The 12,824-nt window shown below is 43.2% G+C and overlaps 1 protein-coding gene across 1 annotated transcript in view; it reads right to left on the reverse strand.

The window, feature by feature from the left end:
• The window catches only part of Dock1 (dedicator of cytokinesis 1), a 510,172-nt gene that overhangs the window by 96,025 nt on the left and 401,323 nt on the right, over window positions 1-12,824 (reverse strand). Inside the window, exon 30 of the mRNA XM_052196505.1 lies at window positions 2,873-2,951. Within this exon, the coding sequence (XP_052052465.1) occupies window positions 2,873-2,951 (79 nt within the window). The remainder of the gene's footprint in view (window positions 1-2,872; window positions 2,952-12,824) is intronic.

Raw genomic sequence — 12,824 nt, forward strand, 5'->3', positions numbered from 1 at the left:
CCCCTCCTCCCTCCCTCCTTCCTTCCCTCCCTCCCTTCTTCCACCCCCCCTCTGTATTTCTTTCTTTTTGTGTTTGAATCCAGGGCTTATGCGTGATAGGCAAGCATACCCTTGCTAAGCCAGATACCAGCTTCTTTTAATTTTAGTTTTAAGAAAGGAGCTTGCTGAATTACCTGTGCTAGCCTTCAACTTGCTATGCAGCCAAGGTAGGACCAGAACTCAAAATCCTTCTTCTGCCCCAGCTTTCTGAAGTGGCACAATAGGCATGTCCCATCATGAGAGACAGTGTTTCTTTTGACATTTGTTTTCTCATGACAGGTTATGACTTTGCAGTTCAGACCAGCCTAAAACCTGGGATCCTTCCATTTTAGCTGCCTGAGAACTGGGGTTACAGGTGTGCACCACCACACCAGGCTGAAAGCTTTTCTAATGATGACATCACCGACTCCTCATTCCTTCTATTTACTTATGGGGCCAGGACTGAACTTTATTGTGGTTTGGGCCACACACAGCACTTGTGCCTGGGCCTAGCTCTGAAATCTGGAGAGCACAGAGCCTTCAAGGTGTTCAGTCTCAGGGTGAGAACTCAGGCAGCAGTCATAATAGTTCATGAGTAGCAGGGCACATTGAGAATGCCTTCAGTGGGAAGATGGGTCCCTCCTAGCAATAGCCACATTCAGGACAGACAGGAATCCAGCCAGCCAGCCAGCCACATGGCAGACTGGAGTTCAGTGAAAGCTAGAGCAAGAAGACAAGCATGGGGTGGAAGAAAGACAGGCTACAAACTACTCCCTCAGAGGCCGTCACATTTCCGAGTTCACCAGTCCAACAAGTCCAGTTAACAGCCAAGCAACATGATTTTCAACAGAGACACTCAACTGGCGGATTTTAAAGTATGTGTGCAAGAAGTAAGGCACAAACACAGCAAGGGCGATTCTTTGCAGATCATTCACTGGGAGGGAGGTGTGGGTTCTACCACCTGGCTATAGAGCTGAAGCAAGGAAGTCCCTGTGGTAGCAACACACGTAAGAAACTCTATACACATGTAGGTTTGTAATCTGGCCATTGGTAGTACATCGAGTCACCAGAGACAGAGGAAGCCAGTCATGAACTCAAAGTAAAGGTAGACCCTGATCCTAACACTAGCTATAGAAATCTAAGGTAGATTAAATAACTGAAAAGTTAAAGAAAAAAAAAAAGGAATCATTAAGCTGCACTCTATAGGTAATTGCTGATATTAACTTCATTGTAGATCATCTACCACACTAAGGCAATTAGGGATTTGCTATGCAAAACCTAAGACCATATGATCACATGAGAAATGTCAGGTTTGACTATAGGAAAAGTTAAATATTTTTTAAATAATAAAAATAAAATCATGAATAGGATATAATAAGAGTCCCAACTAATTAAAAACACCAAGAGCCAATGAAAGCAACAGAAATGCCCAAGCAGTACATAGCAAAACTGTCCCCAGCTGATAAATAACTGGTCATTCAAAAATGTAGTGGCCAGAAAAGGGTTCATATAAACAAGAGTCCTCAATTCTCAGGAAAGCCAGCACAAAGCTGCTTTGTTCAAAAGAGGCTAGTGAGGATGTCCTGGATAGCTCAGTGGGTCATAAGACAAAACACAAGACAGAAGCGTGAGAAGGGCATTTGTAATTTGGAAGGGAGGTTGTCAAGGGTGGGAGGGAGCTTGGGGAAGAGGGGGCTGGTGGGTGAAACTGAAGAGAATGTAATTCAGACATATATGAAAATCTCAAAGGAGAAAATTGAAAATGTTTATAAACACACACACACACACATTTATGTGGCTGGTGGGGGTGCTGCTGCTGGGGCATTTTTAGGAAGGCATTGTGACACTGTCCATCAAGCTTAAACGCTCAGACTGTTTTGTTTGCAATCAGCCTTTTCTAGGGGGTGCACGCACTGACATCCATGGAAACTCATGGAAGCCTGGCTCAGGGCTGTGAGAAGCAGAAGGCGCTGGGCTATCTTGCAGGGGCAGCAGATACGTTCATGCTGTGGAGTATGACAGGCCTGTAAAACACTCGGCATGAACCACCACGTGTTAAAAGGAAGATGAATTCACGCACGGGCCGGCATAAATGCGTCTGGTGTCAGGAAGAGTGCAGAGCGCTTAGTTACAAGTGACTCCTGCAGAGAGAGGATGGGAGTTGCACAGAGAAGAGGAAACATTTCCCAACCACTCATTTATGGCATGCGACTCTGTTTATGACACATGAAAACAAGTGCAGAAAAACAATAAAAAGTTAAATACAACAACAAAAAAATATTCTAAAAGTAAGATTGCTACGGATGGGGATGTGGCTCCATTGGTAGAAGGCCTAAATAGCAAGCACAAGGATTCAGGGGACCCCTCCACACATACTTAGGCAAGGCATATACAGAAGCGGTATTTATGATACAGGAGGACTCACTGTGGACAATAGAGAGGGAACAAAGCCAGGAGAGAATATAATGGGAAGAGAGTTTCAGAAGCAATTAGCTCAGTGAAGCACACCCGATTCTCCCTTACTGAACCCTTCATCCTGTCTTAGGATGATCTGAGAGGAGGCTGGCAGCCAGGCATAGTGGCACTCGGTGGCTTGCTTGCTGCTCCCTGCCAGGAGAGTCGCTCCTTGCCACTCTGATTCAGTACTTTCTCTTGGAAACGACACTATCTCCTAACTTGCTAAATGGAGCAAATACACTAGAAGCATCATTTCTCACTCCTTGGGTTCCATCTCTACACCTCCGATCAGAGGCCGATTAGGATCCCAGGATTAGAGATACAGGTGACTGATGTCAGGCAGTCATTTGTTTTAACAAGATTCTCCCACAAAGGTGCTGTCTCCTTCTCCTTTTACCTGCAGCTCAAAGTTGGCTTGATCCAGAAATTTCTTGTTCAGCATATCTGCATACTGATTAATCGCCCGCAGGAAGACTCTGAAAGACCAAGAGAAAATGGCATAATTACACACTTAGGCTTTGGCACCTTTGCAGGTTTGGCATTTCAATTAGGTAGGATTCCAGACTGTGGAGAAGACAAAGTCTCTAAGTCCTGCATGAAGTTGGGAGGTTTTGCCAGTGAAAAGCACTCAGCGTTATATGCAGATGTTCTCCAAATTAATCAAGAAAATTAGCACATGCAGAATGAAAGAAACAGACCAAAATAACAGCCCCTAAAAGTAACATTTAAAAATGTACCACAAAAATACCCTGCTTTCCAAAAAGAAGGAAGAAAAGGTATAAATACAAATCCTTTCCCGAAGTTACAATGTCTTCGTGCGTCATAATCAAGTCCTTTAGTTGGATCCGAAGGCACTCTGGGTGTGTAAGCTATTAGGCTCAGCGTGGTTTGGTACAATGTTACTGTACTTGGATGTACTGCCATTATTGGTACCATCTGTCCTTTATCTAATTTCAATCACTGTTCACTTAATAAAAGAAAATTAAAAAGGCTTTGGTAGATAAGAAAGTGAACTGGCAAGAATTTTAGAGGAATTGTGATTCGTTGATTCACTAATATGTATAATCGTTGTATGTGTGTGTGTGTGTGTGTGTGAGAGAGAGAGAGAGAGTAAAGTGGACATGGGGAGGCCAGATGAGGACATCAGATATCTGATCTATCACTCTCTGCCTTAGTCCCTTCAAACAGGGAGTACATCTTTGATTGAGCCTGGGGCTAGGATAGCAGCCAGCAATGCCTAGTCATCCCCTGCAGCCTCTGACCACTGAGTCCTTGGATAACAGGTGTGCACGGCCACCCCAAGTTTTGCACATGGGTGAAAGAGATTTGAACTCAGGTGTAAACACGTGTACAGCAAGGCTGGGTCCCACTGAGCCACCTCCTCAGCCCTGACAATGTGCAATTTTAGCATTTCTCAACACCCTGACTTCTACTTTTCCATGATGAAGTGTGCAATTTGGGCTGTCAGGGAGGACTCTGGAGGACTGTCTTTCCCCAGCTTGTTCACTCAGTAGACTTGCTTTATAACCCTTGAATGTGTTGACAACAGTAAAGCATAGTCCAGCTACTTCTTTGTAAATGGCATTCTCCCTTCCCACAAAGCAAAGATGCAGGAGGAATTAGCATCAGGTCACAGATAATAAACTTAATTACCTCTCCTCATTTAGACAGCAGGAAGCAGCTACAATGTGAGGGAAATCTGGGTTACTTGAGATGCCTGTTCTCTGACAGCACTATCTCTTTAAACTAAGTGTGCTTACAGAAGCTCCCTAGGTCCAACCACCCCAGAGTCACTAAAGACTAGTGATGTTAGGAGTGAGGGGAGGAAGAAAAGGACTCTCCACCTGGGGCTTTAAGAGGCCTCTGGCAGAGCCGTTCCCACAGCACTTGAGGCCACTTACTTTTGTCACTCTATAAATCCAGTGCAGCAGGCATCAGAAAGCCAAGCAACAGGGATATAGAACCCACATAGTTGTGCCACATGGTGGAGTTTGCTATCTCAGTCACAGGAGAAACAGACAGATATCTGTATTCTTCCCTGGAGACAAGAAGATATAACCAGATAGGAAGAATGGGTGTTTTTAAGTGTCTTTTAATGGAGGACCTTGGGGGTCACTGTCCTGTCCATTAGGCAAGACTGGGCAGCAATATCCATTGGCTAGATTTAGCAAATCTAGGATGCCCAGTTACATTTGATATATAGCTCTGGGTGCTGAACTCTGTAATTGACTTATCACTGCTTCTTTAAAGCTGAATGCAGGGTGTTTGGACATCCTGACAGATTACCAAATGGAGCACAACAGGGACATGCCTTGTGTCTGGAGGAAACATGGCAACCCTGGCTAGGCTCTAGTCTAGGATTGGGCCTGTCGTGTCAGGGTTACCCCTCAGGTATACAGAACAGATCAAAAGAACATGATCTTCTATAGCTGAGTCTTGAGCTTTGGAGGCGACATGCTGCAGGAACGGACACCAGAGATCTGCCTCAAGCCTCAAGGGAACACAGCTTCCTTCTCAGAGGAAAGGGCTTGCAAGAATTCCAAAGACACCAAGCTTATGTAGCCACAATAAACTTTTCATGTCTACTTTTTCCCCTTCATCTTTTGTGGACATTCCTGAGAGTACCCTGCTGCCCTTAAGAGCTGAAAGTTGCAGTCCCCAGCCCTTGATGGCAATAATGACGGGTTTATCTCAACATGGATTATTATTACAGGGTAATTATTTTGCCTCTAGATAACACACAAACAGATGCAATATGCTACTTCTAATTAAGCTCTGGAACATTTTCAGCTAGTTAAATAAACATATTTCTCAAAATGCCCTTCCACCCCTTTAAAGAAAAAGAAACCATGTCAGACTGAAACAATATGAAAGCTGAACAAAAACTTTTTTTAATGAACTGTCAGCTGAGAAAGAGCAGTGCTGAGAGATAGATTCTATAATTTAGAATCCCTATAAATTTTTTAAAAAGCCAGGACAAAACTCCAAATAACACAGAATGCAAGACCCATGAAGAAAACTAGGGGAACCACTACAGCCAAAGTTGTAAACAAGAACAAATGGAACATGGGCTCAGGGCGGGAGAGGAGGGCGACTTACACAGGCCCATCAGGGACACGTGGAAATAATATCTCACAGCCATGGGATGAAAAAGCTGCAAAGCCCAAGTCTTCCTGAAATAAATCAATTAGCTAACTAGGCAAAAGGAAACATAAGCAGTGGCTATTTTGTCAGAATGACCTATTAGGCACTGTAATCCTACGCTGTTTATCATAAGTCTCAAACTAGGGAGCATAAATGAAGAAAATCAGATTAGAAGCTTTTGCACAGCACTTGCTTTTGGTCATAGAGGTCTGTGAAGAGGATCCTAAGTCATGTGAATAGATCGATTCTGATTCTTGATGCCTTATCAAACTATATAGAATAAACGCTTTCCTCCCAGTGGGCCCTACATAGCAAGATCTCAGTTGGTTTTGAAAAGAAGTGACCATAGGAAAGGCAGATAGGTGGGTATATAGATAGGCTCATCTTTACACACTGGTGAGTCTGTCTCTGCTCCACACTGTTGGAGTGGGCTTAGGGGAAAGAAAAAAGAAAAAAGGAAAAGAAACATTCCTCTCTCTAACAATGGATACATGGTAGGAATGCAAATACACGGTTTTTATCTTCTTGTGGTGGTTGGTTAGGTGATTGGTAGACAAATAGAAAGGTGGAAAGGTGTATGAATGGGTGGATAAATGGGTGAATGAGTAGGTGGCTGTGTGAGTGAATGGTAAATGAGTAGGTGATGGATAGTGAGGGCATGGATGGATAAATGAGTGGATCAGCAGTGGGGTGGATGGATGGATGGATGGATGGATGGATGGATGGATGGATGAATGGATGGATGGATGGAAGGGCGGGCAGGCAGATAAGTAGGTGAGTGGATGATGGGTAGGTAAGTAGTAATTGAGTAGGTAGGTGGGTGGATGGAAAAATGGTGGGTGGATAGGTTGGTAGATGGCAAATAAAGGAGTAAGGTGGCCCAGAGAGCAAACTAACTCCCATCAGAGGCTCAGGTATTTGGGGGTTTTCTATCTGTCTTTGGAGCCCCTGGTTTCTAAGTGGACTCTCTGTGGCAGGGTTTAAGTATGTTCAGGTTTTTTTACCCAGGTTTCTGATATGGTTTGTCAGTAGCATTGCTCTTTTTCCTCTTCTTGGTCTACAGAGTTCATTCCATTACTCTCCTTATCTCTCATTCTTGATGGAAAGAACCTTGCCTTTTTACATCAAGAACCTCCAAGGCATCTATCCCAGCAGACTCCCTTGTTGATGTGTACATTCTGAAAGACTCTGTTCCACGAAAACCACATGTTTACAAGGACGGTAGTAGATACCTTTAAGCCAAGGTGAACATTGGGAAGTCTTACCAACCAAAGCAAAATACTCTTTCCCTCAGTTTGCTCTAGGACACCTCAGGAGAGGCCAGGTACAATTTTAGATTATCAGAAAAGCTTGCCAGGAAGAAAAGAAGGTTCAAAGTGGTGGTGGGAGGGAGGGAGAGCAGGTATTCTATTCATGCAGAAGAGTTAAAGGCTCAGTAGATGAATACCATCAATCATTAGGCAAATGGATCAAGCTCTGTCTTGTTCAGAGCCTGAGATATCAGGTGGCAACCTCCAAACACCTAGCTAATGATATAAAAGTTCAAATGTGTTCATGGATGCTCTCCCAAATGGTTCCAATGATTAAGAAAAGGGTAAGCCTGCATTTAACAGAGCCTTTTCAGTCATTTTTAATCTATGGAAGGATTTATTTATAATCTAAAACTTTAGAAGATAAAAACCCTGCAAAGAGATAAATAATACAGAGAGAATCAGAGGCAAATCACGTCAACCTAAAAAGATTAAAAAAAAAAAAAAAAGTCATCAGGTTGAGAGCCTGCAAGTTTTATTTCCAAAAGCCCCGTGGAAAGAAAGTAATCTCTGGGTACATGACAACCTAGTTATGTGTCCATGAAGTCAGGGTAGCATACTCAAACTTATCATAACATAATCTGTACGCATTGCATGTGCATGTACATAGTATGTGTGTGGAGGTCTGAAGAGGTAGGGTGTCTGTCCTCAAGTGCTTTCAACCTTTTCTTTGAGAGAGAGACTCTCATTGACTGAAATTTCACCATGTATGCTAGGCTAGCTGGCCCATGAGCGACCAGGTATCTGCCTGTCTCTACTTCTGGGATTACACACATGGGTGCTACACACAGTGCTTCTTGTATGGGTTTTGGGAACCCATATGCAGGTGGATACACTTATGACAGAGGGATATATTGACGGAGCCACCTCCCTAAAATTTTTTGTTTAAATTGTAGCAATGGAAAAAAAGATAATTCATCCCCAAGCTAATGTAATTCAACTAATAAAACAACACAGGATGTTTCTCTGACAACCTTTTCTATAAGAGTCAGTGGCTTTCAAGTAGATTCAATGCTCAACTCAAGTCTGTCAGTCTCAACTAAGTTTAATTGTAGATGACACATTTACACATTTGTCTAGTTAAAGTCTTAATCTAATTGTATCTATATATCTGTCAATCAATGGCTTCCTCTGCATATAAACATTTGGTTATGCACCAAGCACTTCAACATCACAAAGGCATGATAAGGATGTAAGGTGACAGATACATTAATAAGGATGATTTAACCACTTCACAAGATGTACATGTGCCACCAGAACATACTACATCTTGTGAATATGTAAAACAACTGCCAATTACAATTAAGTTATAAAGAAACTATGACATCAACAGAAGAAGCAATTCAAGCCTCTGAGCAGTTCATGAGAACACTGAGCTGAGGTATTACCGAGTTCTTTGAAACCTGTCAATCTACATGACTTACCTAGTTCAAGATTTTGAAAAAGAAGAAGAGACATCACTACATGTCCCATAGTCATCAAATGCTGTCATCTTTATGCATTCTATGATGGATGGTTAAACCTAGTTTCCAACTTGGTTGTCTCTGGAATCTACTGAGACTCAATTTTGGGTTGGTCTGTAAAGGTTAAAGGTTAAAGAAGAGTTAACTGAAGGTGAAGACTAACCCCAGACTGGGTGGCACCTTCCAGAGGCAGCCCATATACAAAGGGGTCTTAGGACAAAATGATGCTTCTGCCATCCTTTACTGACTTAGGAGGCCAGCTTCTAAAGTGTTCTGATATGGACTGAAGACCAGCAGTTCTCTAGGCATTCTCCAGGCCTTCAGCATCAGACTGGGACCACAGAGGCCTTTAGCCTCATGGACTAAATAACTACAGGATTCTCAACTTCTCCAGTGGGTAGAAGATAGCCAATGTTGAATTAACCAGGCCATATTATCTAAGTCAACCTAATAAATCCCCTTTGTAATATATTCACTCCTTTGGTTCTGTTCTTCTAGAGAACCCCGAGGAATAGGAAACACTACAAAATCTTAAGTTGCATTTGTTAAAAGGAAGTTGTGCCCATGATTTTTTTCTATGCTCTGCATGTTTTGGTAGATATACCTAAGAGAAGGGTGTGGTAGTTTGAATAAGTTTGGCCCCATAGAGTCATATGTCCCTTAGATTCAACGCTCAGCCATAGGAAATGGCACTATTAGGCAGTGTGGCCTAATTAGAGTAGGTGTAGTCTTATTAGAGTATATGGCCTTGTTGGAGGAAGTGCAACAATGTATAGGCAGGCTTTGAGGTCTCCTATGGCCAAGCTCCACCCAGTATGGAAAGAGAGCCTCCTCCTAATTGCCTGTGGTGGATAGTCCCCTCCTGGTTGCCTTCTGATCAAGACTGTGGAATTCTCAGCTCCTTCTCTAGAACTATGTCTGCTTGCAGGTTGCCATGCTTCCCTCCATGATGATAATGAACTAAACCTCTGAAACTGAAGCTAGCCCCAATTAAATGTTGTCCTTTATAAGAGTTGCCTTGGTCATGGTGTCTCTTCACAGCAGGTAAACCCTAACTAAGACAAGGTTTGCTGAGTTCTGAGCTTCTGAGTAACATGAAGTTTATGGGGAGCTTTCCAATGCTCTGGGCTTTTTGCCCCAGTGCCTATCATGACCTTGGACCAAAATTGTCAGGGCCGGGAGATGCTTCTGCTTCTGCATCTGGGTGGCAGGAGACCACCCAGAAAGGCTGCCTGCTGGGATATGGCAGGTGACATATAGAGTCCTAAAAGTAACACAGCCCAACTCAGCTAAGGAGGGTAGTTAACAAGTGGAAAGTCATCCAAAGCCAGTTTAAGTCCTTCAAGGACAGGCTCTAAAATGACTGTGTTTTACATCCCCAATGTCTCCATCTTCTGTTACCCAGTGGTGCTGCTGCTAAAGCTCAAGATGAGATGCCTCATCACTAAGGAGGCAAAAATATGGAGAACTGTGCAAAGCCTCCAGGGAAATGCAAAGCCAGTTCCCAAACTGTGAAGCTGAGGGTTTTTCCTAATTTCTTCCCTAAACTCACTTTAACTTACATAATTAGATTGCACGGTTCAATATGAGGGCATTTAAACAGTTCTGGCACCAAAACAAGTTGCTTTGGGGGAAGGGGGAACTGCATCTTTTACTAAAATGTTTTGCCCAAAGTGGGTAGAAAAAAAAAGAAAGAAAGAAAGAAACAAATTAGAAGTGACAGATCCCATCCCAGCAGGACAATGAGTCAAGTACAGGAGCTGGAAATGCGCCTTCAAAGGATTTCTGCAGAATTCAGGAATGCTGGGAAAAAAGAGGCAAGCTAAGGAGAAGTAGCAAGGGAGAGGCAAGGCAAGCCACTCCAATTAAATGAGAAGGGGGTGGGTAATGAATGCTTTATTTCAGCAAATCGGTTTGGCTGTCCAGTCCCCAGCTTGGCAGAACAGCTTTCCTATCAAATTAGAGAGCAATGAGGGTCAGTGGCTTCCTGTTGTGTAACCTCTACTAGGAAATGGAAAAATCATATGCACATGAGGTGACTTCTAAGGGGGAACCCCAGGGCTGGACATGTGAGAACTGCAGAGAAACCAAAAGCCTGTCGATCCAACATTGCCTCAGCAACACTGTAGGAAGACCAATGTCACTAGAGAGTCAGTTCAATAGAGATTATGATTGACCATGAGGTGGGGTTGAATAAAGTTTGGTCGTGGACAATGGAGTTAAAATAGATTCCAAGGACTCTAACCCAGGGAAGGGTCACATGTAGCTGGGAGCTCCCAAATCTCGAGACTTCATCATCTGCACAGGTCTTGCTACAGTTTCCCAAGATTTTCTCATTTCTTTTTCAAATCAATAAAGACTTAAACATCCATCAGGCTCTTAACTAAAATCCTAATTTCCTTCTGGATTTTTGTTTTGTTTTGTTTTGTTTTCCTGCTGGCCAGTGCTGGCAGAAGGTAGAGCTTGAGTTGCAGACAGGAATACAGAGAATGTTCTAGAAGGGCCTGCCCAGGATCTAGGTTGTGTGGTCCTGACCACAAGGTCTCCAGCTGAGATGGCTGGGCATTCATCCTCTAATTCTTGCTAAAGAAGCAGGGCAGGATTCACGCCCTACCCCACTTCCACTTAACCAGTCTTCCCACTCAAAGAATGCTTAGGGCTGAAGGGGCTGCTCCAGGTGGCTGCATCCTGCCTGGAGACCTCATGTTTCCTCTCAACTGCTAATCCCTCTTCTTCCTGCTGCTCTGCTGTTCCAGTTAACCTCTCTGTTATAGGAACTGCTGTTGTTCCTTCATACAAACCACACTATGTAATGAGTTCAAGAATTATGGGGTATAGATTATCCAATACTTTACACACAAGCAAACCAAGGCCCTGTCTGGATTGAGTTCCTGTGACCTCACACTGCTTTCCTCAGGAACCAGAACAGGGTAGCCAGCATGGCCCAAGTCAATTCCTGCCCTTTTTCTCCTTTCACATTATAGTAAGGATAGCTTCCATCAGAAACCTAAGCAGACAGCACAACGTGAGCACAGGCTCTCATAATTATACTCTGACGATGGCTGTTTCATCTACTCCTCTATGCCTTAACTCTCTCACATTATTTTTTACATTTTAGGGCAGTTTTAGGTCCTCAGCAAAAAATGGATAAAAAGTGATACCTCTCTCCTAGACATGCCCAGCCTCCTCCAGTAATCTCCTTAGCTGAGTGGGATACATTTTCAACCATCTACGAACCTTCATCAACGTCTGAATACCAGTTATTGTCCGAAGTCTGTGGTTTACATTCCTGTTGACTCCTCATGGTGTATGGTCTGTAGTTCACAAATATATGGCAGATATTCTCTATTACAGAATAATAAAAGGTGTGCTTACTGCACCACGATATTCTGTGAACCACCTAACCGATTTCTCCCCTTTCATCCCTGGCAGTGACCAGTCTCATCACAGGTCAAGGGTGCAGTCCATCATGGTGGGGAAGTCAGCGCAACAGGAGTCTGAGGCAGCTGGTTCCATCACATCCATAGTCAGCAATCAAAAGTGATGAATGCATGCTGCTGAGCTTTTCCTTTCTACTTAAACAGTCCAGGACTTCAGCCAGGGGATGGTGATACCCACAGTGGACAGATCTTCCCACCTTAATGCAGTACAGATAACAAGATGATCCACACCCACTTCTAGGCATGCCCAGAAGTGCAAGTTCCAAGTGATACTAGATTCTATCAATTTGACAATTAACACTAATCACTAGTCTGGGTGTATGTGTGTGTTCACTCTTTTAAAAACAATCCAATATAAATAACATAAGTTTGATCATCCTAGCAATTTTAAGGCATACATTTCATCAGTGCTGGACACACAAACATCTAAGCCATCCTCACCGTCTATCTGCAGAGTTTCTTACAGGCGAGAAGCTTTGGCCCTAAAATGGTGACTCCCCACTGTCTCCCTGTCTCTCATAACAGCCTTTGCACTGTCTATGACTCGGATAACTCTCAGTTCCAAACATGAGTGGAATCATAAAGCATTTATCTTCCAATGAGTGATTTGCTTCACAAGCAAAATGCCCTCAAGGTTTATCTTTGTGGCTGTGGGTGTCACAATTCCTTCTTCTTAAAGCCGAATAATACCTTATTGTTAAAGTCACAGGGTTTGTTCACTGACCTGCCAGTTGGACATGAGTTGTTTTCAGCTTTTTGGCTAGTATAAGTATAGTCATGCAGCTCAGTGTATAAATATCTGATTTTGATGCCTTTGGGTGTCCACGTGGAAATGCACTAGCGTCAGTAGTGATGATAGCATTACAGGCTTTTAAGGAACCACGGATGCAATTTTACATGGTGGGTGTACCGTTTTATGTCTCTAGCAAGAGTACATAAGGGTTCTAAATTCTCTAAGTCCTCATCAAGGCATGCTATTTTCTCTTTTGGAA

Source organism: Apodemus sylvaticus, chromosome 1 (assembly GCF_947179515.1).
Source record: "Apodemus sylvaticus chromosome 1, mApoSyl1.1, whole genome shotgun sequence".
Classification (NCBI taxonomy): domain Eukaryota; kingdom Metazoa; phylum Chordata; class Mammalia; order Rodentia; family Muridae; genus Apodemus; species Apodemus sylvaticus.